At 40.5% G+C, this 13,985-nt stretch overlaps 1 protein-coding gene across 1 annotated transcript; it reads left to right on the top strand.

The window, feature by feature from the left end:
* Positions 1-1,000: 1,000 nt before the first annotated feature.
* Positions 1,001-13,985, top strand: PDHA1 (pyruvate dehydrogenase E1 subunit alpha 1). The gene is made up of 11 exons (XM_010167162.2): positions 1,001-1,010; positions 2,826-2,894; positions 4,526-4,699; positions 5,453-5,579; positions 7,932-8,023; positions 8,402-8,494; positions 10,658-10,813; positions 11,038-11,109; positions 11,972-12,039; positions 12,900-13,008; positions 13,730-13,985. Exons 2-11 carry the CDS (start codon positions 2,838-2,840, stop codon positions 13,892-13,894), a joined length of 1,113 nt encoding a protein of 370 aa, XP_010165464.2. The 5' UTR covers positions 1,001-1,010; positions 2,826-2,837; the 3' UTR covers positions 13,895-13,985.

Here is a 13,985-nt window from a genome sequence, read left to right as displayed (position 1 = left end):
CAGGTGTCCCTGGCAGCCCCTGCCTTGTCGGGCTGCGGCTGCCGTGCCCTGCCCACAGACCCCCTGTCGCTTCTCTGCGCGGTTGTCTCTTTGCTGTATTTATTTTTAGCGTGTATAAAACGTTTTGAATAATTTCTGAAACCCTTTTCTGGGCCCTCTGCTTTCATTTATTTTATTTATATGTGTTTTGACTGTCAGCACAGGTCAGAACCTAACCAGGGGGTCAACATACTCAGCTCATTCCTTACAAAATTCAGCCATCCGACTTTTTCAGCTGCTTCACCTTTCTTTGCTCAAACACTGGTCTCTTTTTATATCTTCCTGAATATTTTCTTTCAAGTTTTGTTGGTTTTTTGGCCCTGGTGTGTCATTTGTTGTGTTTTGTCTCTTTTGTGTGAAAAATAAGATTTTCCTCTGTGTATTGGAGCTATATGGAATATGTACCTAAAAGTATTTCCTAATTTACAAGTAAAATATTTATATTAAAACTTTAAAATGTGGATGCCTAAAGTTAGTTCCTTGAAAGTACTTGGCCAGCTCCTGACATCTGTGTTTTCCTGGAAGTCCAAACTAGATCTGGTTAGATATCTTAGTACAGATCTTGGGATCCTTGTGACTACCAAATATGCAAATCCTTGTCTTGAATTGTTCTCATGCATTTATAGTGAAGGCATAAATTACCAAATAAATAGAAGCAGTCTTAATCCATAAAGCAGTATTTTATATCTAATTTGAGCATATTGCAAAGCGTAAAGGTGGATTTCCATGATGCACAGTTTACCTGTCAGGAAATCACCTCTTGCAGTGTTCTAGTTGGCTAATAATTTGCTGACTTCTTCTCTCCTAATTGTTACAGTTACTTACTCTTATCTTTTTTCCTTTTTTTTTTTCTTCTCCTTCCACATGCTGCTAACCTGACTTCTTCTCTCCTAATTGTTACAGTTACTTTTATCTTTTTTCTTTTTTTTCTCTTCTTCCACATGCTGCTAACCCAGGGAGCTGTTAGTGAGGTAAGGCCTGAATCAGTTTTGTCAAGTTTTATTTGTGACGTGTGTACTGGCCATGTATTGGAACTGTTGCCTTTGTATTATATTCAGGGCAGGGGGGTTGGACCAAATGGCCTACAAAGGTCCTTTCCAGCCTCAGCTATTCTGTCATCCTGCAAATCCCAAACTCTTGATTTACTTCCAGCTCTAGAAGTAAAATAACTTTTCTTCACCAATAATATTGATGCATTGTGATAAACAGCGTAGAAACTTGATTTAAATTAAGAACTCTAAATATTTAATCTGATAATGGGGCAGAGGGAGGAGGGGATCATGGTTGCTAAATCAAACATGCAACAGAGTAGGTAGCAAAGATGAATTGAGAAACTTCTCCTGACTTTTTGCCAAGCTTCATACCTACCAGTCAGACCCTTTTTGGAGACAATGACCTGGACATTCTCAAAATATTGAAATAATGAACCTTCAGCTAAATGTATGCAAATTCTATGGTTGAATGAGCTAATGAAATTTACGTGTAACTTGGTTAGTAGTACGATTTTTCCACTGAAGTTGTAGCGCATTCCTTATGCTATGGCCACAACAGGGACAGATGAGCATTGAATCTGATGCTGCAGTGAAACTCAATAAAGTTATCTAAAAATACAAGATGCTCATTAGTTACTAGCCTGTGCTTATTGTTTAAACAGAACAGTAATGTGTTTTTAAACATCCTTCTTTTCTCTCCCCTATCATGCCACCCTTTCTGTTCTGTATTTCATGTATCCTCAGGTATGTCACCTTTGACATTTGTATATAATTTTCAAATAGTGGCTGTGCTGTTACCCATTTACATGATACTCTCTTTCTTCATTGTTATTGTCTTGCACACCCCCAACTTCTCTTCCTATTGAAACAAAAGAGTGAGAGTAGTTCATATTCCAGACATTTGCTGGGTTGTTTTGTTTTGGTCTATTGGATTTTTTTTTTTTCCCCCTCAAATAAATTTTTTGTTCTCTCAAGGCAAAATTCCAGTCAGTGCAGACAGCCATCAAAATCTGCATTTCCTGTCTCTGTTTGTATAGGCAATCTGGCATGTGAAGGGAAAAATTAACTATTTTTGTGGTTTTGATGTTCTTCAGTCTTTCGAAACTTACTGGTTTTATTTTAGATAATCAAAGGTATTACAAAGTTAAAATTCTGTTCTCTTTTTCTAATCTTAATTTTAAATACTGGATTTTTAAAGAACTTCTGGCACTTGCATACAAAATAAGTTCTCTAGTATTATAAGGGTACACCACTGGTGAGTTTAATTCACAAATTATTTCAGTTTGGTAGTACTGTTAGAAATTATTTGAGATGATTAAGGAAGTGGAACGTCCTCCTTATGAGGAAAGGCTGAGGGAGCTGGGTCTCTTTAGCTTGGAGAAGAGGAGACTGAGGGGAGACCTAATTAATGTTTAAAAATATGTAAAGGGCGAATGTCATGAGGATGGAGCCAGGCTCTTCTCAGTGATGCCCAACGATAGGACAAGGAGCAGTGGGTGTGAGCTGGAACACAGGAGGTTCCACTTAAACTTGAGAAGGAACTTCTTTACAGTGAGGGTGACAGAGCACTGGAACAGGCTGCCCAGAGAGGTTGTGGAGTCTCCTTCTCTGGAGACATTCAAGCCCCGCCTGGACGTGTTCCTGAGTGACCTACTGTAGGTGTTCCTGCTCCGGCAGGGGGATTGGACTAGATGATCTTTCGAGGTCCCTTCCAATCCCTGACATTCTATGTAATTCTCCTATGTTTGCTTGGTAATTATGTTTAAATATTGCTCATGTTTTGTCTTTTTTTAGGCATCTCGAGTGATGGTAGCGTCGCGTAACTATGCAGACTTTGCAAGTGAAGCTACGTTTGAAATTAAGGTGAGGAGGCTGAACACTTTATACTGGCGTTCTCTGTAAGAGAATGTTGTAGATTTTGGCATGATGGACTTGCACCCTTGTCTTTTCAATTAGAAAAATACTATTTGAATTTCCAGAACCAAACCCCTCACTGTCTGGCCGGGTTTCTAAATGCAGCTGGAAGTACTGTGCTTGGCAGTGTGTAGTAATGTTACTCGTTTCTTAAGAATGTGAAGTTGTGATTCTTTGCAGCTGCGATACTGCAGTGCAACTGTGAGAATGGAGTCACAGAGGAGCTAAAGAACCTTTTCTGTTCTGAGGGGAAGAGTATTAGTGTTTCCTAAATGCTTTTAAAACAAATAGCTGGTGTTTGCTGCCTACCCTTCTTTCTTTTATGGGTGCTGTATCCCAGATGCTTTTAAAACAAATAGCTGGTGTTTGCTGCCTGCCCTTCTTTCTATCTCCCTTTTGTTTATGGGTGCTGTATCCTAGATATGCAGCTGATTGAGGTCCATGCGGATTTTGGAGGAAAGAATATGGCCTCCTTTTCAATGCCTGGCTTGGTGCTGCTTGAAAAATGTGCATTATATTCTGTCAGCTTTCCACAGTGGAAAGTCTTAGTAAAAAGTGATGCTTCCATTGGCAGTAGCTTTTGTGCTGGCTTTTCTTTCAGGAATTGATAAAGTCTCAAAGAAATTAGTTCGTTTTCTTTTACCTGCTCCATGTTTGTCTGTGCCTGTAAAGCATTAAAATTGTTTCACAGGCAGAAGGGAGGGAAAATGTTTATATGAAAAGTCATTTCTGAGTAGGTACAAGGTTTAATGTTTGGTCCTGTGTTGATTACAAGACTTCTAAGTTTCTATTGTTATGTGAACTCTGAGGCAGAGCTGTCTTAAGAGTAGTGTGCACATTATATCAAACCCATCTAGGTATCAGTGGATTTGCTCTGGAGAGACTTTGCTTTAATATAAACTGTCTTTAATCTGTGTAGCAGTATTTTGGCCATTTAATCTGCACTGACAGAGTAATTTGGTCTGTTCCACTGAACTTGAGTGATTTTATTATTTTTTTAATTTTGGTTTGTATGGGTAACTAAAACCAGCCCTCTATGCACCTCTATTAATAGAGTCCATGGTTTGGGGAGGAAGTTATACTATACACATGGTGGTTTAACTGGATGGGTGGGTGGTACTGCAGTGGTTTATTAGTGCTTGTTAGAAGAGATGGTATAAGAGGTGAAGTCCAGTCTTAGGACCAGATCTTACAAACTCTTTCACAAAAGAAACTCTATCTTGTCTTTTCACTAAGCCTCTGTAGCTCCTACCAAGTATTTGGCATGCAGCAACCATGGAGATGTGCTTTTCCTGTATTTTGTGAGGACTTTAGTTCATCTACGGCTAGTAGGAATGACAAGGCTTCATTTCATGAGTGGAAATCTGTCTTTATTAAAAGTAAAGCTTTTGTTTCCCTGAATTTGGAAATAGTGTGCAAACTTTACAGTTATTTTGACCTAAGAATTTAAGTTTTGCTGGCTTTCTTTTTAGAAGATATTAAAATCTGAATTTGAAAATGGCACATCATAAAAAAGTTAAGTGATACTCATAAATAGGAGGAATTACTTTCAAGAAATGACTACTTGTTCAACTTTGCAGAAATGTGACCTCCATCGCCTGGAAGAAGGCCCTAGTACCACAGCAGTGATGACTCGAGAAGAGGGGCTCCATTACTACAAGACAATGCAGACCATACGACGCATGGAGCTGAAGTCTGACCAGCTGTACAAGCAGAAGATTATCCGTGGCTTCTGCCACTTATATGATGGTCAGGTAAGAATTTTTTTCCAGGAGGTTTTGTGTTGTCTTACCTTCCTTAATGTGGGAATTGGAATAGAGTGGAGAGTAAAACTAGAACTGAGAATCTATGTACAATATCCGAAGTTGTAGCTGGGTCTGTGACTTAGTTCATTATTTCTTCAAGAACTATGTCTTAGCACAGGAGGGAATTCCTGAGATCTTGGGACAGCATGCTGTAGGAAGAGAGAGAAGAAAAGGTGTAGCTGAAGATCAGCTGAATGTGAGGAATGAGCAACTGCAGCATACTAAATTAAACATATTTGGAGGCCCTCATCCTCCTCAAGCTTCACTGATGTTTTTTTGTTCCAGTATCTCACAGATCATGCGCCCACTAAACAGCAACAGTCAGGAGGAGGGACTTCATGAACTTAGTGAAACTTTGCCATCTGTCCACTCCCTCCTGCCATATTTGAGTTGCAGTTGTTTAGATGTTTCATCTGGGAGATAGGTGCAGAAAAAGGCCACAGATCTTTGCAGCTTCTGGTTTCCCTTCCTGTCTGCTTTTGTTAGTCAAAATCAGTACAGGTTGGAATTCAGAGCCCGAGGCTGTTGTAGCTCCAGGTTCTGCAAACACAGGCCTGCCACAGCTTGGGATCTAAGGCAGTCTCCTGTATCTGTGCTCTTCCTGTTTTCTGCTGATACTTGGAAGTAGTTGGGACCATAGCCAGCCCTTGCCATGCTGCTGACTGTGAACGTTGTGTGCTTTTCTTCATTCCTCTGTAACAGGAGGCTTGCTGTGTAGGGCTTGAAGTTGCCATAAAGCCTACAGACCATGTGATAACAGCTTACAGAGCTCATGGCTTTACCTATGCCCGAGGAGTGCCTGTTCGAGAGATTCTTGCTGAACTTACAGGTTTGTGCAAAGTGAAATGAGGATTTGCATGCTGCTGTACTTGTATCAGAGTTTTTTATTCAAATTCAAAATTATGTTGATCCACAAAGTATACTGGGGGTTCAGAAGCAGTTTAGTGACGTAGCAGAATAAATCAATTTTATAACTTCATGATGCAACCACTTTTTACTACAAAATGTAAGTCATAAGGAATATTTAAGTACTGGTACTTCTAAAGCACAAATTCAGAAAATTTTTAATACCATGTGCTGTATTTGTTGTGCCGTAGCAGCTTGTCTCAATGGAGCTTGCTGGTGGTAGGCACTTGTTCTCAGTAGGACAGGGCATTACCCTCCCTGGGACACAGACTTGGACTTTCCAAATTTTGCTGCTGAAGTCTTAGGAAGACTGGTAAACACTGCCTGCAATGATAAACTGAATGGCTTGGGAAAATTTAATTGCAACAAGAACATGAAGTGGCAATCTAGACAGGTCTAAGATTTTGCAGAAAGGAGAGGTGGTGGTTATTCACAATAGGGTTGTAAGTGGAGCAGGGGAGAGAAGAGAGTCAGTCTGCTGACGGATGCTAGAAGTAAAAAATGAACAAGGAGTTTGAAGACCTTTATGAATCCTTGGTATAGTCTTGGTCTGAGGATTTGTGTGCTTGAAATGTGAATACAGGGAGAGCACATTTTGAAGGTAGAGAAGAGGTCTGGTTTCCTAGACTGACAATGTGTGTGTGTGTTTAGAATGCACATTAGTAATGTCCAGAGAAGCCCAGAATCTCGTGGGTGATTGACTTGCCAATTGTTGTTGGTTACTGATAGAGAGTAGATAGGAGATTGCCACAACTGAAGTCTGCTGTTGGCCCTGAAACTACAAATATCAGTGATGATATTGATTTATTTCTTTTCACAACATGCATCATCTCCTATAACATGCATTGTGCTTGGGTTTAGTGGGGTTCCTCTAATTGGGAAAGAGCAGCCACAGTACAGAGGTGGTTGTTCCAAGAACTGACGCTTGGGGCAGGGTTCTAGAGAGGAGTGCTGCTAGAGCTGATTCTTGCAAACAAAGATCTTGACTGAAAATGCCAAATCGAAAGACAGCCTGAGTTACAAGGACCTGGAAATGACAGTTTAAAAGTCTTTGAAGGAGCAGGAAGCAGAGTCTTCCAAAATAAGAGTAGTAGATAAGATCCTACAGGAAACAAACTAAACTAACAAACTGAGAAATGGTTTTGTGTTTGAAGAAAAGTAGAAAGTACAGCAAAAAGTGAACTTGGTCAATCAGGAGTTCATAGCTAAAGTACAAGAAAGGATTGTACAAAAAGTAGAGGGAGATTACTGAAGTTTAATTGCACTTAAGAAATATAGTTTTCTCATTAAAATTAGACCTTTTTCCCCCCCCCCCCCCCTTTGGCCCTAGCTGGCAGAATCCATAAAAGCTCACGTAAAAACAATTCATAAGCATATAAAAGGTATGAGAAAGGCCAATAATATCAGTGATCCACTATTAAGTAAGAAAGAGAAGTACAAATTCCAGAAAGAGATCCAGAATTCAACTTCTAAAATAAAGTTTTTTCAAGGCTAAGGCAAAAAAAGCAACCAAACGAGCTGTGCTTATTAGAAACTAAATAGAAGCCTCTGTGGCTACTAACAAGATGGATTAGAGTAAGAATTGGAGTGGGCTGATGAGAAATTCTGTGTTCCTAGAACAGCTTGTTTAAACAGGGTTTGTTGTAATGCTTCATGCACCACCAGTTATCTTCAAACTACAGCTTGAATAAAGCTGGGCCAGGTGACTTTTTGATGTTTATCCTGGGGTGGGGAGTTGTTGATTTTTTTTTGGTTTGTTTTTTTTAAATGTCCTATCTGTAATTTTTACTTCTGGTTATTGCCACAGGGAAGACAAGTGTAGGTTGTTGCAAGTAATTTGGAACAATTTTTGTATATTTCTCACAGAAGCCAAAAATAATAAGGACTGTAACTACTACTACTTACGGATGATACAATATGAGAAATAGAGACCATGTTGGCTATTAAAAAAACACAACATATGTTTATCAGAAAGTGCTTTTATGTTGTAGGACACTGAAACTTCTTGGTTGGTTTTAAAATTTCTTTTTAATTTCATTCTCCACTTCCTGAATTATCTTTTCATTATCGTTCTATTTTTTTTTCCTTCTCTTATTTTTTGGGATATATTTAACTGTAAATTCTTTGGGAAGAGGCCATTGTATCTTAACTCCACATAGATCTAATGACAACAACATGGTCTTAGTGTTACTGCCTTTAGGAATTGAGTCACATGTTCCCTTTTGTATAGTATTTTTCCTCCGAAAAAATAAATTGCTTGTTATTCATGTTTCAGGTCGAAAAGGAGGGTGTGTGAAGGGAAAAGGAGGATCAATGCATATGTATACCAAAAACTTCTATGGTGGCAATGGTATTGTTGGTGCTCAGGTATATACATGGCTTCTACTTTAAAGCACAAGTTGAATTTGGCTCATGTTCTGTGCCAGTGTTTCCTCTCAGTTTTTGTGGTGTGAGCTTGTATGCAGATACCATTGCTCTACGGCTATTAAATCTGTTATATCTTTATTCTGGTTTGCTCAGTTTTGTGAACTGTAGCAAAAATGAATCAAATTGAGAATATAGTTAATGTTTACATTTTGGCTGTAAAACAGATTGGAACAAATGGAAGTGGGTTGGTAACAACTTGTCTGTTGAGCAGATCTCTGACAGTGTAAATGTCTCTTTACTGTTCACAAGCTGTGAACCTGTCTCCAGCTCCTCTAAACTTTGTTCTAAAATTTCGGTCTGTCCTGTACCCTGTGATAGGTTCCTCTTGGAGCGGGAATTGCGCTGGCCTGTAAATACTTTGGTAAAAACGAAGTCTGTCTGACGTTATATGGGGACGGTGCAGCCAATCAGGTAAACGAGCTTTGTCTTACATGGCTCTGTGAGGAGGAGTGTGACTGTGGGTGATCAATTTTCCTTCTGTGAACTGTGAGCTCTGCCTTTCCCCAGGGTGGTGGGAGAGCACCTTTCACCCTGCCTGAGTAGTACCTGCAACCCAGGCAACGTCTGACATGGAACTTACACCCAGATCGTTGTATTGAGCTTTCTGCTGCAAGGATGCTTTATTAACGGAGTCCACTGATACTGAAAAAGCAATCCTGGAGAGAGATGACAATGTACTGCCTCTGTCCTACAGTTCACTGCAGTTTTTCTTAGGGCTTTTGTTGTGAAGTGCTGTTCACTCAGGCAAAATTCATGTGGGTGGGCAGGCATCTTGCTAGTTTTGGACACTTGCACCTCTTACTTGTGCTGTCCTAGGCATTTGAGTAGGAGTGTTTCCAGTACTGTGTAGTCCTCAGAGGGGTGATTCAGCTCAACCGTTAAGAAGTTGATTAGTTGATGCTCTTTATGTATCAGGAACGTAGCAAGTGCCTTGATTTTATTTTATTTTTATTTTAAATCATGTCTGGGACCTGTGTAAATGTCTGTCCTTCCCCACCCCCATTTTGAACTCTGCCCTTGTCACTGGAGTGGAGAGAAAGCTTCTCAGCTCCTTCCCTTCTGAAGCCCCCTAGATAGGGAGTGAGTGGGGCTAATGGTTAATCATGTGAACACTGTCATGGGAGGAGGAGTTTCCAGTTACTCATTACCTCCTTTCCCGTTGCGCATCGCTCACCTGTGTGTGACACCCTGAAGCCTCTGCTGTAAGGAGACCTCTGAATGATAGCAGTGAAGATGACAGTGCTGCTGAATAGGGAGAAACTTGTAACTTACATTTCTGAAGACAGAGGAGAGGACAGAGCGTCTTGCAGAGCCACTCTACCGTTGACATTCCAGCTGGTCTCTTCATATTATCAGCAGAGACATTAAGCCAGATCAGAAATTGGTGGTTTAGAGTGTCCATAGAATTCACCACCTTCAAAACAGGTGGTTTTCCCTGTCTTTGACTTAGGTAGCAAGGCCGATGCAGTCACTGTGGTTCAACTTTAACTTTTCTGTAGCAGCATCCTGCCAGATTAATCAGTTGTGATTTTTTTTTTTTTTTTTTTTAATCATAGTTTGGGTTGGAAGGGACCTTTGAAGGTCATCTAGTCCAAGCCCCCTCCAGTGAGCAGGGACATCTCCAACTAGATCAGGTTGCTCAGAGCCCCATCCAGCCTGAGCTTGAATGTTTCCAGGGATGGGGCTTCTACCACCTCTCTGGGCACCCTGGTCCAAAAAATTTCTTCCTTCTTCTTTCTTCCTAGTTTAAAACCATTACTGCTTGTTCTAGCGCTACAGGCTCTACTAAAAATTTTTTGTCGCCATCTTTCTTGTAGGCCCCCTTTAGGTATTGAAAGGCTGCAATAAGGTCTCCCTGGAGCCTTCTCTTCTCCAGGCTGAATAACCCAGCTCTCTCAGCCTGTCCTTATAGGAGAGGTGTTCCATCCCTCTGATCATCCTCCTGACCCTCCTCTGGACTCTCTCCAGTAGGTCCGTGTCCTTCTTATGTTGGGGGCCACAGAACTGGATGCAGCCCTCCAGGTGGGGTCTCACCAGAGTGGAGAGTGGAGTAGAGGAGCAGAATCACCTCCCTTGACCTGCTGGCCACACTTCTCTTGATGCAGCCCAGGATACAGTTGGCCTTCTGGGCTGTGAGGGCCTGTTGCTGGCTCATGTCCAGCTTCTCATCCCCCAGTACTCCCAAGTCTTTCTCCGCAGGGCTGCTCTCAATCCCTTCAGCCTCCACCCTGTATTGATGCTGGGGATTGCACCGACCCAGATGCAGTTTGGCCTTTATGGCTGTACCTGAAATACTTCAGTTAAAGTTGAAGGTTTTGTGCTACCCTAACACAGGTACTGAAATAGGTTTAAAAATTAAGTGCTATAAATTATTAATTAAGGTGAAAGTTACCTTATATAGTGTAGCTTCTCTTTGATTCCGGCTGAGCTACAGCAGGTGGCTGGTTTCAGATCACTGTCAGTATTACAGCTTCTCTTAGATAAACCTCTGCAAGGGAATGATTCCCAGTAGAGCCTAATGCTTGAAGGCTGAGCTCCCTGTCTGGGTGTGACTTTTTTCTCTTTTTCTTTCAGGGCCAGATATTTGAAACGTACAATATGGCCGCCTTGTGGAAGTTGCCTTGTGTCTTTATCTGCGAGAACAATCGGTACGGAATGGGAACTTCGGTGGAAAGAGCTGCAGCCAGTACTGACTACTACAAAAGAGGGGACTTCATTCCAGGGCTCAGGGTGAGGACAACCCCAGCTTTTTTTTGAGGGGGGGTGGAAGTGGGGTGATGTGCATGCACAGACTTGCACAATACATACATATGTGGTTTTTTATTTATACATATAATTATTTTTTTAAATATAGGAAACTTTGAAAATGAATTATTACCGCACTTGTGGCAGTACTGAAATAAAGTTTGGGGTTTGGCATTTTCTTGCCTCAACTTGTAGTTTCTGTTTATCAGGTGGATGGCATGGATGTTCTCTGTGTTCGAGAAGCGGCAAAGTTTGCAACTGAGTACTGTAGAGCTGGAAAAGTAAGTCTGTAATCGTCATTCCTTTTCCAGAGGTGAAATTCTCAGCCAGACTATTACTGCATAAAAGGTTCCTCATCTAGCCAGTTTTCTCCAGTCACTGCTGAAACTTTGTTTGACCTGTATTTCCTTTTTTTTTCCTCCACAGTACTGAATCTGTAAGCAATTGAGTGGTTCTTTAATTTTGTTGTAATTTATTAACATGCAATTGGTATGAATGAAGCATTTAAAAAATATACATATATCCTGGTACTCTGTTCTCTTTTTCCCCATTTCTACCCCAGTTGAATTCTGTTGTGAAAGGTGTGCTGACTGTCAGGCAGTTGTGTTCTTTGTGAAGAGATTAATTAGGGGAAGCATCAAGGAAAGCAATAATCATTCTACATTTACCACAAATGGAAAGTGAAGTAAAAGTTTTGTGGGTCAGCATTAGTGTCTGTCACCCAAGTATGATACACTGGTTTTGAAGATTTTTAATATTTGGTGAAATGGTGTTTATACTGGGAACATACAACAGAAGGAGGTTCATACAGAAGAGTAAGGTTCTGTGAGTTAACAATCTGACAGTGAAACAACAGGCAGTTTGAAATAGTCTGAGCAGTGGTAGAATGATATTGGAAGGGAAGAAATTGTTTAATGCGGCTTAATAAGAACATGGGAGTAAATGCTTACAATATCAACATAAGCTTTCATTTGAAAAGCATTAATTTTACTAGTTGTGATAATGTTATATAAATTAAACTGAGAAAAAAACATTGAATTAAAATAATTAATCACTGGTGCAATTCATGTACAGCAAATACTTGCTGCTGTAACAACAACTCGGTCACTCAAGGTGGCAACACTGTATTTTTTTCTTTTTAAGGGTCCTATTCTGATGGAGTTACAGACATACCGTTATCATGGTCACAGTATGAGTGACCCTGGGATAAGGTACTGTGTCATTCTTCCTTGGAATTGACTTAAAACAAATAAGTATTGATCGTCAAAATCTTGAAACTCTTGGATTCAATGTTTAAATCCACTGTGAAGTGCATATTAAGGTTATGATGAAATTGCTATGAGCAGTCTGATTACTCATCTCGCTGCTCAGCTGATAATCCATGGCCTGTAACATACTTGTTTTACTTGCAGTATTAAGAGATTTAGTTATAGAACAAGGACAAAGTCAGTTAAACTTCTGGACTTCCTGTTAATGGATTCTGCTTCCAGTGTGACTTTATGATGTGGTCTAATTAAGCTTTGACTGAAAAGCAGCATGCTGTTCTAGGGCTTTTAGAGTATTTGAAGTCCTGTCAGCTAAAATTATAGGAACAGTTTGGACTGTCCAGTCATGTGGAACCCTTCCTAAAAATATAAAAATACGGGTGCCAAAAAAACCCCTCTGGTGTTGTGCCAGCTGACGTACCTGAATTGATCTGCTTGAAGTAGAGGTGTATCCCAGCACTTTGTTGGAACTGTGTAGTGAACTGGAAGCATGCAGCAAGACATCTAGCCCTGCTTAGGGGAGGGGGGAAGGAGGAAATATGGGCCCTTGTAGTAACTGTCTCAGGCTGGGATTGCTCCCCTTTTCCTGCCCATATTATACTTGAGTCTGTTCAGTTGTCACAGATCCCAGAAGGGTTCTAGAGGTAGCTTTGCCACCCTTTGAGTGATTAATGTTGCTGTATTTTCACTGCATTCCTGACAATTCTTTGGTCACACCTTCTTTTAAAAATGAGTGTGTCCAAAACCTCACCTTTATTTGAGGATACCACTGAAGAGGTTCATATCTTTGCTTGTCTTACTCCTAGCTATCGTACTAGAGAAGAAATTCAAGAAGTGAGAAGCAAAAGTGATCCCATTACTTTGCTGAAGGACAGGATGGTTAACAATAACCTTGCTAGCATTGAAGAATTAAAGGTATGGCTTTTAGTTGCTATTTAAGCAATTCATACACTAATGAGCACTAAAAAGCACATCACAGGGCAGTGTGCATCGCTTGTTCTTTGAAGGTCCTTAAAGTTTGTTTTCACAGAATCACAGAATGTCAGGGATTGGAAGGGACCTCGAAAGATCATCTAGTCCAATCCCCCTGCCGGAGCAGGAACCTAAATGAGATCACATAGAAAGGTGTCCAGGCGGGTTTTGAATGTCTCCAGAGAAGGAGACTCCACAACCTCCCTGGGCACCCTGTTCCAGTGCTCTGAACTTGTGAAGTTTTAACTTCACTTTTATTGGTGAAGGTGAAGTTTTGTTGCAGACCAACTAAGGAAGTTCCACTCTGCTGGGAAAGCATTGTGCTTTTGGGTGCTGAGTGTAACTAAGAGGTGCAAGGCTGTGTGTGCGGGTGGTGGTGTTTCACATACTGCTCTTGTCAAGTACTAACACGTAGAAATCAAAATTACCCAGGCTTTCTTGACTACCTAAAAAGGGGGTAAATTAGTGATAGTGAAAAATCCTAGTGAAGGAGCCAGGACCCCTCTGATGCTGACACTCTGTGTTTTGCAAAATCAGAATTGAAAACATAGTGTATAGACAGTGTTAACACTAATTCTGACCAATATTTAATAATTGTGCTTAAATTCCAAATTCTGCTGCTTTTTTTGAGCTGTCTTATAATAAGCATCCATTTTTGGTTTAGGAAATTGATGTGGCAGTAAGAAAGGAGATTGAGGAAGCCGCTCAGTTTGCTACCACTGATCCAGAGCCACCATTGGAAGAACTAGGTAACCACATCTACTTCAATGAGCCTCCCTTTGAAGTGCGTGGCCCAAACCAGTGGATCAGGTACAAGTCTGTCAGCTAAAGGCCTTTTTGTTTGCATAACTTATTCATAAGAATAAGTAAATGCATTTACAGGAACTGTAATGACTCCAAAACAAACCTTAAACTTATTT

This window comes from Antrostomus carolinensis, unplaced genomic scaffold, assembly GCF_000700745.2.
Source record: "Antrostomus carolinensis isolate BGI_N321 unplaced genomic scaffold, ASM70074v2 scaffold13444, whole genome shotgun sequence".
Classification (NCBI taxonomy): Eukaryota; Metazoa; Chordata; class Aves; order Caprimulgiformes; family Caprimulgidae; genus Antrostomus; species Antrostomus carolinensis.
This window is presented reverse-complemented; position numbering and strand designations above follow the sequence as displayed.

Coding starts and splice junctions, on each gene's coding strand:
- PDHA1 (XM_010167162.2), top strand. CDS start 2,838: ATGGTAGCGTCGCGTAACTATGCAGACTTTGCAAGTGAAGCTACGTTT. Junction 5,580..7,931: donor GATTCTTGCTGAACTTACAG/GTTTGTGCAAAG, acceptor TTCATGTTTCAG/GTCGAAAAGGAGGGTGTGTG. Junction 13,009..13,729: donor CTAGCATTGAAGAATTAAAG/GTATGGCTTTTA, acceptor TTTTTGGTTTAG/GAAATTGATGTGGCAGTAAG.